This window comes from Panthera uncia, chromosome B1 (assembly GCF_023721935.1).
Source record: "Panthera uncia isolate 11264 chromosome B1, Puncia_PCG_1.0, whole genome shotgun sequence".
NCBI classification, from domain to species: domain Eukaryota; kingdom Metazoa; phylum Chordata; class Mammalia; order Carnivora; family Felidae; genus Panthera; species Panthera uncia.
In genome coordinates this window covers 155239514-155258013 of record NC_064811.1, presented here as the reverse complement: position 1 = coordinate 155258013, position 18500 = coordinate 155239514, and the positions used below count along the sequence as shown (strand labels likewise).

Below are 18500 nucleotides of genomic sequence, written 5' to 3'. Positions count from 1 at the left end.
CAGGTCTTTGTTCAAATGATGCCTTCTAGCGAGGCATTCCCTGACCTTTCCCAACACCAAAGCTGGTCTTCACTTGTCTCCACAACACTTACTGTCCTCTAGTGCAATATACCGTTTGCATATTTATTTATTTTTGTCTCCCGCAAACAAGAATGTAAGCTCTATGAGGCCAAGGATTTTTTTTTTCCCTTTCATCAATGTCTATAATGCCACTTGTAAGCACTCAGAAATATTTCTTGAGAAGAATGGAGGAGCCAGCTTGAAGTGGTTCCTACTGGCCCCAAATTGGAACATTTTGAGTATTAAAGTAAATAATGGTAGTATAGGATTGTAACCCATTGAATAACGTAACTCATGAGATCTATGGATATGAATGAATGAGGGAAAACTGTCCTATGTAACAGAAAGCCAGCTAATAAATGTTGGAAGTCATTTGGTAACCAACCACATTAATACTTGATTCAGTCAAGAATTATGAATGGATGTTAATCTACTTGGTGAACACTTGGAAAGTAATAAAGAACTCTTCATAGGGTTTGAAAGTATCTTCCCACTTAGTACTTACCTAGTAAGTACGTACTTAGTACTGAGTACTTATTAGTACTTACTAATCACAAAGGGTAAAATACTACTTTACGGCGCAAAACCTTGATGGACAGCACCTACCCAAAGTTATCAAAGTCAACATTGGCAGCGATGGGATGGACGGACAGAGAATATCACTCCCGATATGACACAGTGAAAAGAACGTAGCATCTGTCTGTAACATTCCTGCCAATAACATATAATCAGAGTCTAGCTACAGGAAACTATGAATCAGACAAGCCCCAATTGAGGGACATTGTGCAAAAGAACTGATCTGCACTCTTAAATTAAAACTGACCATGTCATAAAATAGAGACAGACTTAGGAACTGCTCCACATTACAGGAGACTAAAAGGCATATGACGGTAGATATAAAGGACGTTATTCAGATAACAGGCGAAATCTGAGTAAGGTTGGTGGGATAGATCATAGAATTGTCTCACTGTTAACTTCCTGATTTTGAAAATTGTGCTGTGGTTATGTAAGATAATTCCTTTTTCGGATATATACAATCAAGTACCCAGGGATCAAAGGACATCTTGTTCATAACGGTTACAAGAATACATATGTATACTTGTGTGTTTGTAGATATGTATTTTGTGCATATATGCACACAAGTACACATATGGAGAGAAGAGAGAATACAGCCAACTGGTAAGATGTCAACACTGGTGAATATGGGTATGGGATGGCTGGAAGTGGTATTATTCTTGCAACCTTTCTTTAAGTTTGAAGTTGTGTCAAAAATAGGTTTTTTTTTTTTTTTTTTGAATGAATGAATGAATGGAGATAGGGGCCCAGGGAAAATTTTTCTAGACTTCTTATAATGAAATCAGTGGGGTCACTGACTTCTGCATAAACGTGTGCTGGAGGGTGAGGGGTGCTGCTGCTGGCAGTGCAAAGCTGGTCCAAGCTTGGCCACGCTGGCCACACCAGCCAGCCACGCAGTGACTGTCATTCGGCAGCGCCCACCTGCACACCACTGGCCACGAAGGTCGCGCTGAACAAGGTCGGCTCCGAGGTGGCAGCTGCTAACCACTGCAGGTCTGGAGGTGGATCTGCGCACATTTTGCTTTTGCTCTCAACGTTACTTGACCCGATTCTGGGCTGGGAATGCGTCACTCTCTTCAAGGGAAACAACCAGCTCCAGATTTCGAGATGAGATTTTCATTGTTGTTGTTGTCTGCCATGCTGTGCTTGGTAATTACGGTTCCCACCTTTCCTCCTTATGGTCTATATTATAGATTAATGTAGGTTTGATCACCTTTACCCAGAGTATCACTCAGGAATGCAGGCAGGAGAGTAATGATAGTTTTACTATGCCAGACCCTGGGTCGATACATAATTAAATCATATTTTAATGGAATAGACATAAAGGGCAGATAGATGGAAGCTGTACTTAGTCTTAAAATTAGAGCTCAGAAAACAAGGGAGCTCCAGCTTCCTAAGTTTCCTACCCAAGAAGGTACACACTGTTAACTATTATTCTCTTTCTCTCTTTTCATTAAAATCCTCCTATATTGACCTGAATGTTAACATTGCTGTGGATGAAAATCACAGGGTTTGGGTTTCTTATTTCTGCTGTTTTGAATTAGACACCTGTCTCATTCTCCAGCTCTGACCAGACCTTTCAGATGAGCCCCAGGAAAATGACATCATAGAACCTCCTACGGAAATGGGCCCCTGAAAGCCAGCGTGGCTCATCACTCAACCCCAGCCAGGTCACCTGAGGATTTTTGTTCCATAACTGCCATTTAAGAAAAGACTTTTGGAAAGGGAGAATAGGGGGTGAGGAGCAGAACAGGGGAAAAAGAGAGAAGTTAAGCAAAATATTCTCTTTATCACAGTAGATTTCTTGAAGGTGTTTAAATGGTCCTGAAACTATAAAGTGGTCCATAAATCTTTGGGAAGCTATTTAAAATTATACTTGTGGACACCAGCAATTAAGAGTTCAATTCCATATTTCTGGGACAGGGCCCAGGAACCAACGCTTTTTCCTTTCTTCCTCACATGCAAGGTAGCCCTGGCATGAACGTTTGAGAAAAGTTGTGTAGATCTTGAGAAAATAGCCAGAGCTACACCTCACACAGTGGGGGCTTGGCAGCTGTCAAATATAGAGAGGGAAGGTTTCTGAAATGCAAGTTGGAGGCTGGTCAAGGTTAAATACTCAATCTTTAGGCCTTGGATGATGCTATGGTGTTGGAAAAGACAACCACACGGGGACTGTCCTACCTCTCCTGTCTCTAAACAGCGTGTGGATTGATAAGCAAGGATGTCGGGTTGGGAGGGTTGATTAGCAGTGACTGAAAATAATGTTATCGGGGTGCCTGGGTGGCTCAGTCGGTTGAGCGTCTGACTTCGGCTCAGGTCATGATCTCACAGCTCATGGGTTCAAGCCCTACGTCGGGCTCTGTGCTGACAGCTCAGAGCCTGCTTCTGCTTCTGTGTGTCTTTCTCTCTGCCCCTAACCCACTCGCATTCTGTCTCTGTCTCTCTCAAAAATAAACATTAAAATAAATAAATAAATGGAAATAATGCTATAGCTCATCAAGTCATTATATTCCATTAGTTGGGGTGGGGAAAGGAGCAGTCAGAACAGTGGATTACAACAAGCGACAAGCACAATTCACTGAGGATAGAAGCATAAGGCTCAACCAGGTAAGGGTTTAAAGATCTGGGTCACCCACACGGCATTATCTGAAATAGGATCACAGGAGGGGAGATGGCATGAGGGGGGATGGGGTAGGTGGGGAATTACAATTGGCACCAGAGTGCGTATCTGAGTTTGCTGCGGTGTGAGCAAAACCACACTGAGAGATTAAAGTGTTTGCATATGTTAAACGGCTCTAGTTTACCCACACGTGCATAGGTGTTTACCAATTAATATACTAAAGGAATCACAAATCACCTGTAAACCACCAGTTCCTAGATACAATTTAAGCCTCATCTTTCATGCAGTGTCGGGCTTGTGTTCAGCTTGTCTACCAGGAGAAGTGGAATGACAGCTCATTGAGACACTTTACAGTGACAGGCAACAGGGGTGTGTGGGTCTATGCAGCACACGGCTAGGATAGTTTTTATACCTACTTTTCTGTTCGTTTACACTTACTATTAAAAAAACATTTTTAATGTTTATTATTGAGAGAGACAGAGCATGAATGGGGGAGGGGCAGAGAGAGAAGGAGGCACAGAATCCAAAGCAGGCTCCAGGCTCTGAGCTGTCAGCACAGAGCCCGACGCGGGGCTCGAACTCACAAACCATGAGATCATGACCTGAGGTGAAGTCAGACACTTAACCAACTGAGCCACCCAGGTGCCCCAGTTCATTTACATTTTGAATGGGGGAACCAGACTCCTCTGGACCAAACCCTGAGTCCTATTTCTAGGATCATTTTATTTGAGGCTGGGAAAGGACCTACAAGTTGTCAGCCCCCATACCATCATTGTGCAGATGAGGAAACACAGGGCATAACATGGGGTGGAGTGACATGGCCAAAGTCATACCTCACTTGAGATAGAGCAGGGGACAAGAATCTCCCTTCCTGTTAGTGGTGGTAGTTGAGGGTTATGTGCAGAGGCAGGCAGTCGAAGGAACAGATGTTCCTCGGGACACATTCCCCCAAACCTGGCATTTCTAAGGTAAAACACTGGCATGAGAGTTAGGAGGGGTATTTGTAGGGACTGAGCCTTAGGAAAGCAGGGCACTGAGGTACACTGGTTGCAACAGAAGCTTGTGGTAGTTTCCATTGTTGCTGTACCACAGACTTGCTTAAAACAACACAGATGTTTTATCATAAAGTTCTGCAGGTCGGAAGCTCACTGAGCTCAAGTGAAGGTGTCAGAGAGGTTGTGTTCCTTTTTGAGGTGCTAGAGAGGAATCCATTTCCTTGCCTCTTCCAGCTTCTAGAGGCCACTCAAATTTTTTAGCTGGAGACCCCTGTTCCACCTGCCCCTACATGTTTCTTACCTGTCTCTGATACTCCTGCTTTCCTCTTAATTTTTTTTTAATGTTTTTATTTATTTTTGAGACAGAGCATGAGCAGGGGAGGGGCAGAGAGAGAGAGAGACACAGAATCCGAAGCAGGCTCCAGGTTCTGAGCTGTCAGCACAGAGCCCGATGCGGGGCTCGAACTCACAGACCGTGAGACCATGACCTGGGCTGAAGTCGGAAGCTCAACTGACTGAGCCACCCAGGTACCCCTCCCACCTTCCTCTTATAAGGACCCTTCCATGAGCCCACCTGCATGGTAATTTCTCCTTTTCAAGGTCCTTAACCTTAATCACACCCATAAAGTCCCTTTTACCATGTAGGATAACATTCACAGGCTCCAGGGATTAGAACGTGGACATCTTTGGGTGGGTGAGGGGAGCATTCTTTGGTCTACCACCTGGCTTTTCGTGGCTTGTTCACTTTAAAGTCAGAACCTAGGGATCTCTCTGCTTCTGCTTCCTGGTCCCCTGTGGTCTCCAAGACACCACACCACTGGACCAAGGTATCAGTTGACCTTTGGGTTATCTCCACTGTGTCAGCTACCAGCATGCCCGTCCTTATTTCCGGAATGAGACTCCATGTCTGCCTACAGCTTTATGGAGTCCTAGGAAGTTACTACTGGTTTGGCTCAGAGATTAGAACTGAGGGACTTAGGAGGTTCGTCATTCAGTTTTTTTAAAGGGTGTGTGGATTGTCTTAGAAAGCACAGAGGGCAGCCTCAGTGTGGGCTGGTGTGTTCTCCCAGCATTTTTATGAGGCTATAACTAAGTGAAGTGGAAAGGATGATATATATTAAATATCTTAATAGGACAGGTTATTTCTACTTCCAGCATGGGCAATAAAAGAGATGATGACACATACAAATAAAAATAATTACAGTATGTGGTGTTCCTTTACAATGCGCAATCAAACTCATGAACCGATGACTTTCCTCTTATTGAATTAGGGTCCACCTTCCATTCAGATCTATTAACAACATTCACAAACCATTGTTATCTTGTCAATGGCATCTTTAATTAAAGACTCCTCTAGACCGTTCTAATCACTTCACATTGTGAGCTCACAGGGGCTTCAAATATACTTTGATGAAAGTGATGGCAATTTTTATTTATGTGTATTTGTTTGTGGACCAAGGGGGCGTGACGTGGAAGGAATGGTAATGAGCATCGTAGGGGGAAATTCTCTCCAAAAAAAAAGCAGACCATAAAATGACAACGTGAGAATTCTCCTCCCTCTTCCCTCTGTCTCAATTCTTCTCTTCCCATCCTCTCATTTTGGGGGTAATGGCATGATATTCTAACCTAAATGACTCTGTGAAGAAGCCACTGTGATTTCAGTGCAGTCAAGAGCACAGTCTTTGGCTAAAGGTGCATTAACCCTTCAAGACACCATTTGATTAATTGCCCCTTTGATCACACTGCATGGCACTGGTAACCTGAAAGAATTAATGTGTTTCCCAAATGGCTGCAATTTGCTCCCCCTTGCACTAGTGGTCAGGAGTACCTTTTCTTGTTACTTAAAAAGCCTTCCCTCCTCAGCAGCTCCCTCTGCCTGATAGAGGGTTCATTATTGCCAAATCCGCTTCAAGGGATAGATGTTTGCCATTCTGATTCTTCTAATAAAAATTTCTAAAACTCACTTGAAGCAACGGGCAGGATTCCAGTCTATGCTTGGGCATTGAACACAAATGGTGACAGAAACAATTTGTTTGCTTCTATCCATCACTATCTAGCAAGAAAAGACTGACAAAGCTCATTCAATGTGGCATCAGCCGCCTGTCCAGCTTGACTGGTCACTGATCTCCTAATATGAACACCAGCCCCCTGGATTCCAATGTTGGACCCATATCATATGCCTCTGAGGTAGAAGTCACAGGTCACAATGAGAGAGGTAGACTCAAAGGAATTGATGCAGAGAGTCCTTTGTATCTTCATAAGGCTCTGGTTTTAAAGTGAGCAGTTAATATGTTTGTTTCACCGAATTAATCTTTCTTCTGAGTCTAGAAATGTGGTAGCAGTCAAAAGAGAAGAGCCCAGCATCACTGGGACAGACTAAAGCAAATGCCATGGACTCTAGAGAACTTGGTATCTATGTAATTAAAAAAAAAAAATAATAAGGTTAGGGGCACCTGGGTGGCTCAGTTAGGTGTCTGACTCTTGATTTCAGCTCAGGTCATGATCTTGCATTTGGGGGGATCGAGCCCCATGTCAGACTCTGCACTGGCATTGTGGAGCCTGCTGGGAATTCTCTCTCTCCCTCTCAAAATAAATAAATAAACATTAAAAAAATAAGGCTATATGAAAGAAAATATCAAAATGTAGCATCTGTATGGCACTTTATATTTCACATGGGACTTCTCATATATGATGTCACTTTATTGTCCTCACCAAAATCCTGGAATGCTGCTAATAATATGCAAGACCTCTAGATGATAAATTGAGGCCCAGAGAAAGAAAATGACTTGCTCACAGCCATGCAGGCTGTAGATGGCATGGCGGGGTGGGAACTTCGGCCTTGGGAACCCCTGTGTTCTCACTCTCCTCCATCATCGCCTTTCGAAACAGTCTTTATCTCTCAGGTGATGCCAATGAGTGAGTCTGTACATGTTTCCTGACAAGTTATGCATGTTATCAGTTCACCTCAGTGGACTCCAGGATTGGTGGATTCTTACCCAGCCAGGGGGGCAAAGAAAACAAAGGCAAGCAGAAGACTGCGCTCTGCACACAGCAGGCAGGCATAGTCTATGCCCACTATTGTCACATTTTGCTGCCACATGGTCTGGCCCAAAGCTCCACATGGGACTTTTCTGTTCAGCAATTGTCTTTTTTTCTTGGTTATAAATAGTATTTTTGCCTTTCATTGATTTATTCTTTAATTTCCTTTCTACCCCGTTCCTGTACGTCAAAGGGCTGTGTTTACTCCCTGGAAAGAAATCCAAAGTGGCTCCTGGTGCAACTATTATCGCAAACTCTCAGGTGACCTTCAGCTGGCAAATCTCTCTCGACTAGTTAATCATCAGTTCCCGAGGCAGAATTCTGAGAATTATCTTCAACACCTTTATCTCTTTCACATTAACGCCACCACCCCCCTCCACAATCTCTTGTGCACAACAAAGACAAGGACACTCAAAAGTAGAGTGACTACAATTTATTGACCAAACTCAGATACTTTTGAGGATGAAGAAGGGCGTTATTAATAACTGTGCAGGCAAAACGAGGCATATTTTCACTGTGCTTGCAAGGAGGGTACTGATAGAAGGAAGACTTGAACTTGGGGGGTGGTGGTGGAAATAAAGCTGAAGATAATATACGGGAAATGTAAATATGAGCAGGTCTCCTGAAGTTTAAGCCGCCTCAATACCTATGTGCCAGGTAAATGTCAGTTTCCCCTCAGCAGCAAGTAACTCTCTACGTGGTCTAGTCTTTATTACTCTTCCTTTCAAATTTTGTTGAGATTTGCTTAGTTCCAAAATAAACGATGCTGTGCAAAGGCACTATTCTATTCCCTTTGACTGGAATGTCTTTTACTCACTTTTGGCTTTTAGGTCAATTGTTACTTCCTCTTGGAAACCTTCCCTGAGCCTTTAAACAGAGTCTATCCCTTTATTCCTGGTTACCATTTGTTTATCTTTGTTACCCCAGGTATCAATCACACTGCAGTATCATCAGTGACTTGATTACATGGATTTGCTTTGGGGGCTTCATCTATTATGATATTAGGGGGCCCTAGTTTTCCTAGTACAAGTTGACGCTTGGGCAATGCAGAGGTTGGGGGGTGCTGACCCTCACACAGTTGAAAATCTCTGTAGAAGTCTGACTCCCCCAAAACTTAATAGCCAAAGTATTGACTGGGAAGCCTTACCAATTACATAGACAGCTGATTCATCTGTATTTTGTATGTTACATGTGTTATATACTGTACTCTTACCATAAAGTAAGCTGGAGAAAATAATATGTTAAGAAAATCATAAGAGAAGATACATTTACAGTACTGTACTTATAGAAAAAGAATCAGCATGTAAGTGGACCCGCACAGTTCAAACCCATGTCAAGGGGTCAGCTATAATTGCTAACAAGTATGCTTAGTAGAACCGCTCGTGGTAGCAGGGTCCCTTGAAGACCTCTCATTTTGATTCTGTAACTATTAAATGTTTTATTTACTAAACCGATGAAACCCGAAATCTATTTTAAAAAGTTAATCTTATATCGGAATCAAAATTCCACCCGCACCCTCCAGTACCCACGCGCACAGACACACGTGTCCACACACTCATGCACACGCACATACACAGGGCTCTAGAACTTGGTCTGGAACTAGGGAGCAGGCTGTCTGCTCCCTCCTGTGTTCCCTCCTCCATAAGTTTATCCATAGGCATTATGGTAGAAAGGAGGGAGGGGAAAACACACACCGTCTCCTTACATAACTCTGTGTGGCAAGGTGGTGGTATTTTCTTGGATGACTTAAGATAATCCTTAATGGCAGGTAGGGGTGGTGACTAGGGTACAGGTAGGGGTGGTGACTATACTCCAAAAGACCTCCCCGACAGAGGGTGCGGGTGATGGGATTGCAAACAGTTACTGTTACGGATCTGCAGTTCCTTGTGGGTTCCAGTTACTTCTGCCACCTGCCCCCCATCTGGCAGCATCTTGACCCTGTTCTCTGACTTCTTTGCCTCACACTGAAGTGGCCCCTGGCAAACCTGTTTTCAATCCACGTACCCTCCCTGGCTAGGGTTAATCCTCTCCATCCTTGGGGAATATGGCAACCTGGGAATGATGCCCCTCTCCTTGGCGTTAGCAGCATGGAACAAGTCAGCAAACTTATAAACGATGAGGAAATCAAGTGTTAGTGTGCCCAATGCTCCTGCAGATGATCCAAATGTTAGGAGTAATTCTCTTGGGGCTACTCTCTTTGACTTTGGTGGGAGCGGACCCAGCCATTTCTGATACCTGTACTCCTGCAAAATGTGACTTCCTATTTTCTTATTATTTGATACCTGTAGTCCTGAAAAATGTGACATTCCCATTCTTCTATCAATAGGAAGAGAGAGGACATGGTGCGTGAGTGGGTCGGGGAGCGGTGGTATCCATGCTGATGAAATGCTGCTTCTTGGAAGGTTCCACAAGGAGGTGGGAAAATTAGCTCTTGGCATTATAGCTGGAATAGCTCTGAAATTAGAATGTTGGGGGCACTTCTCTCTCTCTTTTTATAAATCAGCTCTAACTCTTGCCAATTTTAGAAATCCAGAAAAAGTCCACTGTACTCCCAAACATCATTCTGCTACATATATACAACCTCTGTCCTCCACAACCATCCACCTCCAGCAGAAATAAACTCCTTAGAGAAGGGATTGTATTTTATCCTGCTCCGCTGTACCAGAGACACTGGGGGCTTAATAGTCACCGACTACACTAAGCTCTAATAATCACTGTGAAAACTTCCAGAAGTTCCCAACTTTTTTGCAGTGAGAAGGTGCCATGTTTTTTTGCTTGAGCTGTGGACGGCTTGACACAGAACCCAGTGAGGAAGTCCCCCAAGCTGGAGAAGGTGAATAGAAGTGCAAATCCACCCAGAAGCTTTGAGCCAGGTTTTTTCCCCTGGGGCAGGGCATTCACCTGGTGTCAGGGCAGAGCCAAAGCTCTTGTTCCGGGGACCGCCTCACTAATTGCAGGAGCCTGGTGGCAGGGGTTCCTTACCTTGTGAGAAATCAGAGCACCGGGGAGCCCCAGGAAAAGTGGGGCTTCCCCTTTCACTGGGGCAAGAGGTTTTAGAATGGCCTCAAATGCCTGCTTTAACACAAACACTGGTCTACTACAGACTCATTTCTTTAAAATTTCAATATTGCAAATATGGCCATACATATCCAGGTTTTCTTTTTACTCTTCTAGAAATGAGGTCAAACAGCCTACAGGTGTTTCTGAGTGCTTATATCTCCTGTCAGGCACGATGCGCGAGGGCGTGTGTGTGTGTGTGTGTGTGTGCGCGCGCGCGTGCGCGCGCTGTCCTTGCTATCAGGGAGGCAAAGCTACAGGAAGTCGTTCCTTGGGAGTGGCCTCCACCACCGTGTTTAATTGTGAGCCATTACTAGGGGAAAGAAATTCTCTTCATTTCCCAGGGTGACTTTTTGTGTCCTCCTAGTCTCGCATTTGGTCTTAACTCATGCTTTTGCTACTAAAACCACTGAACTGTCGAGGCACCCTAAAAACAGGTAACGTGTCATTACACTACCATGTCCACTTTCTGATCTTCACCCCAAAAGCACCCACGGCGCCATACCATTCAAACAAAGCGAACAAACAAAAAACAGAAGAAAAAAATCGTTGAAATACTCTATCTGGGGTGAGCTCACATGCCAAAATATGTGTCCTTTTGTAAATTCTTGGGTAAGATTACTTATATTTCCAATTCCAGTTTAAGCATTTGGTCAGGGATATTCACATGACAGTGTAATTGGAAAAAGAGATGAGTGTTTGCCTTTGGTTTCATTTTATTGCTTCTTGGAAGAAAGCTCCATATAATAATTTTCTGGTCCAGTTCTCTACTCTCCGACTAAGGGGTGGGGAGGGGTGCAGGTGCTGGGGGAGGGGCAGAGGGAAGGCTGTGCCACATCCACATCATTTTCTTATTGCAATATATGTGGGGGGGGGGGAGTCTCTGAAATGACATTTTGATTCCCTTGCCGAAACAGCTTCATTTTTTTAAAGTTTATTAATTTTGAGACAGAGTGAGGGTGCTCACGAGTGGGAGAGGGGCAGAGAGAGAGAGAGAGAGGGAGAGAATTCCAAGCAGGCTCCATGCTGTCAGCACAGAGCCCTACATGCGGCTCAATACCTCGAACCATGAGATCATGACCTGAGCCAAAATCAAGAGTCAAGACGCTCAACCGAACGAGCCTCCCAAGTACCCCTGGAGCACCTAGACTTTACAAAAAATTATCAAAACCTGATCAGAGAGGATGAAAAAAAAGGTCCCCCAGAAAGCTCCTGTAGAAATGTAACAAGAACCCCAAATTTCTTTCAAATTGAAGTTTGGGAAAAGAGACATGCTTTCTGAGAATGATCAGTGCTGGTTTCCTGCCCTCCGAAGGGGGTCAACAGTAAAGGAGGTTAAGTCTAGCATTGAGCCAGCTGCTTAAATACCCTTGATCCTGGAGGAGGAGCCCAAGGGGTTCTACCAGAAAATAGTTCTGGCAGCCCCAACTTCATGCCATTGCCTTTCTGCGAGGCTAGTCTAATTCCTGTTCCTGTGACGTCACTAAGCATCCTCTAATCTGTGAACGGGGCAGTGTGTGAAACCTCTTTGTCCTATCTATGCCAGGTACAGCTGGAAGGAAGCTGCTTAAGGTAATGACTTCAAAGTAGGGAAAAATATCTGATTTAGTCACTCTTACAGACTTCTCCCCTACCCCTCTTATACTATAGCAATAATGGAAAATGTATCCTGGGCCTGGAAATCATTGAGGTACCGCCCTTACACCTTTCCTTGCCTGGCTAATTTCTACTGATGTTTTAGAATCAGGTCAAGTGACATCTCTGGGAATCCACTCCCTTCACACCCCATTTGTAAATCCTTAGACTAGATTAGGGGTCATTTTTTTTTTCCCATTGTTTTCTATGAGATCCCACACTTGAGTTGCAAAGTCATCCTGTCTTCCCAAATTTGGGCCCCTCCCTGTCCATTTCATGGTGTATTTCCATTATTAGGCATAAGCCTCATCTCTCTCCAAACATGCCTTACTAGATTCATGGATAATATACCTAATTGTGCCTTAAGGTAGGGATTGTGATGTCATATCAAAACACATGATAAGCCAGACAATCTACACCCTAAGTCAAGCTTACTGACTTTTCTTGGTGTTCATTTTCAAATCTATTAAAGTTCGGATACTTCTATAATTGTTTGCCATAAAGGACTGGGGTGACGATTAGAGCACATACTGTAGGTAGAATGCTTTGTCAAATGTTACGTGTAGCAATTAGGAAAAGAATACGTATTTTGTCATCGTTTAGATTTTTGTATCTCTGTGTAACGTGCAATCCCACAACATCCCTATAAGGCAGAGATCAACTGTTTTTCAGACGAGGACACATCTGAGTTACAAAGAGTCTTATGAACTTACCTAAAGTCATGTGGATAGTGAAACTTAGATCTGAACCCAGGGCTTCTGATGCCTGAGCTCACACGCCTAGCCACTGAGCTCAGGAAACAGATTCAGCAATTTAGTGGAACCTGTTTCCAGTCTTTGTTCTCTCAATTCTATAATGCAACAAAGCAATTTACCCAATGTACTTCTCAGGAAAGTTCAACTTGATCCTGCCTTTCTGCCTCTCCTAATTTTCCACACTCATACAGACCAATTCCAGAGGATGCCTCTTTACAGGGGCCAAGAAGTGGAGTGCAAAGTCAGAAAGTGGTTTCCGTAAAGTCTCACACATCAGGAAGAGACGGCATCCTTTAGTTTGTGAGCACTGGAATTGTGGTCCGATATCTGGAAGTCAAATCCCAGCTCAGCCGGTAAGGTAACACGCCCTTGGAAATCTTCTCTGCTTCTTGGAACCTTCATTTTTTTAGATTTTATTTTTCCCCTCATCTCTAAAATTGGTACAAAATCCTCTTCCTTTGAACATTAAAAACCAAATGAGTCAACGCATGGGAGAGCACTTTGCAAGTTACAATGAAACAGAGGTAATTATTACTTTTCCAGGAATGCAAAGTCTTTGGCCAGCACACCATTTAATACGTATATATGTACATAAAGTCAACAGAGTTAATTTCCTAAGCATTATGAGAAACCAAAGGTCCAGATTGCTGCTGGAGGTTGGAAACGATTCATTAGAATGATTGTTCAGGTCTGAAAGTATAGACAGAGCAGGGACATTGAGGAAGAGTGACATCATTCCATTTAGCAGAAAGTACAAAGTGATCTTGGAGGCTTCCCAGCAATAGAAGTAGGACCTCCCAAGAGAGACCGGGTACATTCAGTTCATACTGTAAACCACCTTACTTAAAACCTACCCAAATTTCAAAAGATAACCATCGGAGCCTATTTGAATACAGGGAGTTATTTTAAGCCTGTGATTCATTCCACACAGCCCCGTCTCTGGGAATCTGGTACTGAATTTGGATCAATGGGATCAGTGACAGTTCCGCTAAATCATCAACCTGTTATGCCAGGGATGTAACTCAGAAAAAAGCAACAGATATATCTCCTCAATAGGAAAATGGAATAGATTTTAAATATGGCACAAAGTTGGGAATATTTGACTGCAATTCTGTGTGTGCAAGTGATGGAAAGTCAGAGGTTAAGGAGACAGAGCAGTGCTGTTCCAGGTCTGTGGACTTTGAGAAAACCAGGCCACTCTGAGCACAGGTTCAGAATGACAGAAAGGCAGCGTAAGATGAAAATGAGTTTTTAAGTGACATTACAAAGGAAAGATGACACTAGATAGCTATGTAAGTGGCCTTCTGATGAATCACAGGATTAAAAGCTGAAGAACTTAGAGCCAAGCAGCATCCTGGCAGGGATGGAAAAAATTCACCAAGTTTAAGAAAAGTTGTAGAAAGGAATTTGCTATTTTTAGTGGAGTTTTTTGTTTGTTTTGTTTTTTGTGAGTTGTTTGGAGCTTCTCAAAAGGGAGTGAGGACAAATGAGCAGTAGCCTGGAGATTGGCCATTTTCTTAAGAGGCAGGAACATCTGGGAAGGTTTTAGCAACATGAAAAGGAACATGTGCTGCTTACAATTGCATTTTATCCTCAGTTTACTAGGAAAAGGCACACCTCCTAGATCGGAAGTCTTGGATGAACTAGCTGTTCCTGCTTCTATCTTCCTGGACAGCAGTAATAAACACACACCTTAGTTCCAGATGGAGAAACCAAACTGGTTACCTTCACAAAGCTAGTGGTGTGGTCCAGGAAATGACCACCTCAGGCCAAACCTATCTTTCCAGGTCTGTGGGGTCTGGCATGTTTTTAATGTATTTCTCCTTCCTACTTTTCAATTGCAAGATACCTCAAGTGGTATTTCCCACATAAGTCCTTGTCTGTTTAATGCCTGTTGGCACATTCTGGCTCTGACCTCCTAAGCGGCAGTTTCTGGTGAGACGGGGATTGAGGTGAATTGTAAATGGGGTGCCTTTGAAAATGTGCACTAGCCCTAGGTTGCTTCTCATGTCATGAGGTAGAAGTACACTGGGTTTGAGAAGACAGATCTGAACGCAGACTCAGTGCATGGACTGTAAGGAGAAGGGAACAGGAGGTGAAGGTTTGCATAAGGCTGTGTTTCAGGCAGGCTGACTGGATCCTGCCTCATCCTTGATATATGTATAAGGGACCCTGACCTAAACTTTTAAACAAGTATGATTTCTTCTATAAACCAACCAAAGGGATAAAAAAGAGGTGATTCTTATCCAGAAAACTCCCATTTCTAGGTTTGCTTAACTGAGATTCTAAATAAACTCTCCCACTCCCTTCTGCTCCTTGGTTGCCCCTGTTTGCACATGGAGATGTTTAGACCACAGCATGCCTTCAAGTGTGCAGGCAAGGGATCTAGTTCTACAGGACTGAGGAAATAGCAAGGCCTATTCGAGAACCCTCTTGAGAGCCTTGCCAATAGCCAGCTAGCAGAACCTTTTCTTCCATTCCGCCCAAGCTCTCTCGAGCAGAAAGTTAAAACCACTGGGCACCAACAAATCCTTTTATGGAGACAGCTATCAGAATCTGTTCAAACCATCTGCTTCTCTGGCTGTTTTTCCTTCCAGTGTTTTTCCTTCATGTGTTCTTTTCTCACAACAACAACAACAACAAAAATCTAGTCTAAAATAATCAAGATGTTAAGACTGAAAATGCCAGAGGTATATATATCCAGTTTAGGAGAGAAATTGCTTTCTAAAAAGGAGTGAAGTTTCTCTTGTGTGGAGGCAAGCAACATTTCCACAAATATTATACTTGCGCCAAGAAAACAACCCACTACTTTCATTAAAAGACTGCGACAAGATTTGTATTTGTTCATGTAATTGAATTTAATGCTGCTGAAATCTGTCAGATCTGAAAGCTATTGCAACACAGACGGTATTTTTACTGGAGGAAAATTAGCTGAGACATCCTCTCTCAGCCTGGAGCAGGGCTTCTGCTGACCTGAAGAGGTGACAGGTCCGTCATTTTCAGGATGTGCACAAGGTCTGCCACCGAAGAGCACCTCCTGGAATGTTTTTTGTTTTGTTTTGAGAAGAGGAGTATGCGAGGTGGTCAGTGTTTATGGAGACGCCCTGCTAATGACCTGCCCACCGATTCACTGTTTTATATTTGGCGTCTGCGGTCTAGATGTCGGTGAGCTAGATTAGCTACCCAAAATTGTGGAACTGGCTATGGGTGTTTTCATTTTGGCCAATAGTTGTGCAGCTGGTTTTTCCCTCCATATGGTCAAGTAATGCAAATCTCAGCTATAGCTCTCCCTGTCAGATTATCTTAACAAACTCCAGATTTTCAGCAACCCCTCCGGCCCACATTTAAGATGTCATGAATATGCCGCCCTTTTCTGTCTCTCACCTGGGTTCACCTTGGTTGATGGACATATAAATCTCCCAAGAATTCTCTTCTGGAATGGCGCCATGTGGTATGAGCAAACTCACCCCTAAAACAGAAAAAGCCAAGAGGTTATCTGCAGAGTTTCCGATTATCCTGAAGCACTCAGCTGAGCACTGTGAGGTGCTCATACAGACACACAGCACACAAATATCACAGCAATTTATGAAATCCTGATCGTCCTTGGGAAGTTTAAATGGAGAAATTGTGGTTTCCCAACAGTGACATAAAAGAGGACCATGGTATTCGTCTGTGTAGTCAAGTTAGTTTTTTCGTTAGGGCCTTCCAAGCGTTTTTAAAAATTCTCTTAAAAGACTGGGTGTCCAGAGACCAGGCACGAGCAAAAGTATCTGAGAATGTAAGAGTTTATCAGTGTATCAGTTAATCCGTTGCTAAATTTACAAAGGTATTGCTATGTCGTGTCTCTATCCAGTCACTTCCTAAAAAGGTGTCTGAGATGATGGGCGAGCCATCTAATGCTTTGCGAAGGCCTGGTATGAAACTGTCTTAGAATTATGCACCTTAAAGTAAGTTTAAAGAGGCGATCAACGGAGTACTGCCGTTTGTTAAGAAAACTGCAGGAAAAAGGAAAAAAAGCATGGATAAACTTAGGGACCCCGTAGGTTGTTGTATAGCCAGTATTTGATCCTATGTTTGCAAACAGAAGCTAAAATAGATGACAGGTAAAAGGCGACGTAACCGTATTCACACTGGTGTCAAATCGGAAAAGACTCAGTAGCCTAACTTCAGTAAAATCCCATCACCCAGGCCCAGGAAGGCACATCACACTGCACTTGAAAGGGCCCCTTCTCTCCACTTGCCTCCTGCGAAGTCACTATTTCACACTGGCCGAGAGAGGGGAGTCCCAAGAGGGCAGAGAATCTCTTTAATGTAGCTTCTTGTTTATAAAAAGAAATGAAATAGGGGCACAGTAAGATCACAAAATAAAATCTCAGGGCATCCTCCTATTCTTTGAATAATGCAGTTCTCACTTTCTCGCCCTTCATTAGAGCTAATGTAATTGCACAGAAAGCTTTCAGGTTGCCGATGGTAATTTACATCCAGAGATGGCAGTCTTTCCTGATAGCCTTCTGTGTGCCTGTTAGCCGCGGCAGAATCAAGGAATGCAAGGACGCGTTGCAAAACAAGTTATTTGTGATGAACATTTATGAGCATTATTCAGTAACATGCTAGTTATCATCAGTATCTTTTGCCAGCACTAAGAATGAGGCACGTTTAAATCTTGCTTACAGCTTTTCAGCAAGAGTATCCATTTATATGCTGGGCTTTGATGTCCATGGAACTGTAATTGCCATACTTAGAAGCCTCTGATCAGGTTCCTCTTTTATTTCCCATCCTTTTTTCAAATGCAGTTGCTAAATGAAGTGGACTCCAGGACATCTTTCTCTTCTGCTGAGCAGAAGTTGTAATGCACAGGCTACTCAGTGTGTGTGGCTGTCAGTCTGAATATACACCCTAGACATTCTGTATTCTCCCTCAGTCTGACACAGCGCTTGTTCTCAGGTGCCTCCCTTTTGGCTTATCTAGGCCTTTATGGCAACAGAGACATTCAGCCCTTATTCTTTAGATACAGAGGCAAGGGTGGCTATCCTCAAGCAATGATGCCACCTTAGGCAATTGACCGCAAAGATGAACTTCATTGTGTTCTCATTTTTCTTGTCCTGTTTTCTCTTTTAGTGAAGTACAGTTCCCATGCAATAAATTGTACCCATTGTGAAAGTACAAACTGATGAGTTTCTGACATGAATACTGTCATGTAATCACCACCATAATCAAGATACAGAACGCTGCCTCTGTCCAGGGTTGCCTTGTGCCCCCTGTATAGTCAATTCTTCGACTGCCACCCCAAATAATCACTTTGTGTTTTCTGACACGTTGATTAATTCGCCTTTTCTAAACTTTGAAATAAATCCTATAGTGTGTTTAAAATAAAAAAGCAATGATGGCTTATTACATCAATAACGTTGCACACTGCCTGGCACAAAGTAGGCATTTGAAACACAAATCCTGAATATATGAGGGATTAGGATCCAGAACTGTTTTTTAAAAAAAGCCAGGAGGCACTTGGGTGGCTCAGTTGGTTGGGCATCCAGCTCTTGATATGGGCTCAGCTCATTCTCGGTTCGTGAGATTGAGCCCTGTGTGGGGCTCTTTGCTGATGACAAGAACCTGCTTGGGATTCTCTCCTTCTCTCTGTGCCCCTCCCTCACTGTCCCTCTTCTGCTCATGCTCTCTCTCTCAAAAAAAAAAAAAAAAAAAAAAAAAGTTGTTTTTATTTTTTTAAGCCAGATTCTGAGACATAATCTTTTCTTGAGCTCATCA

At 43.3% G+C, this 18500-nt stretch overlaps 1 protein-coding gene across 1 annotated transcript in view; it reads right to left on the bottom strand.

Annotated features, from left to right (window-relative positions):
• UNC5D (unc-5 netrin receptor D) overlaps nt 1–18500 on the bottom strand; it is a 274282-nt gene that overhangs the window by 40912 nt on the left and 214870 nt on the right. The window contains exon 13 of the mRNA XM_049630074.1: nt 16122–16206. Coding sequence (XP_049486031.1) covers nt 16122–16206 — 85 coding nt within the window. The remainder of the gene's footprint in view (nt 1–16121; nt 16207–18500) is intronic.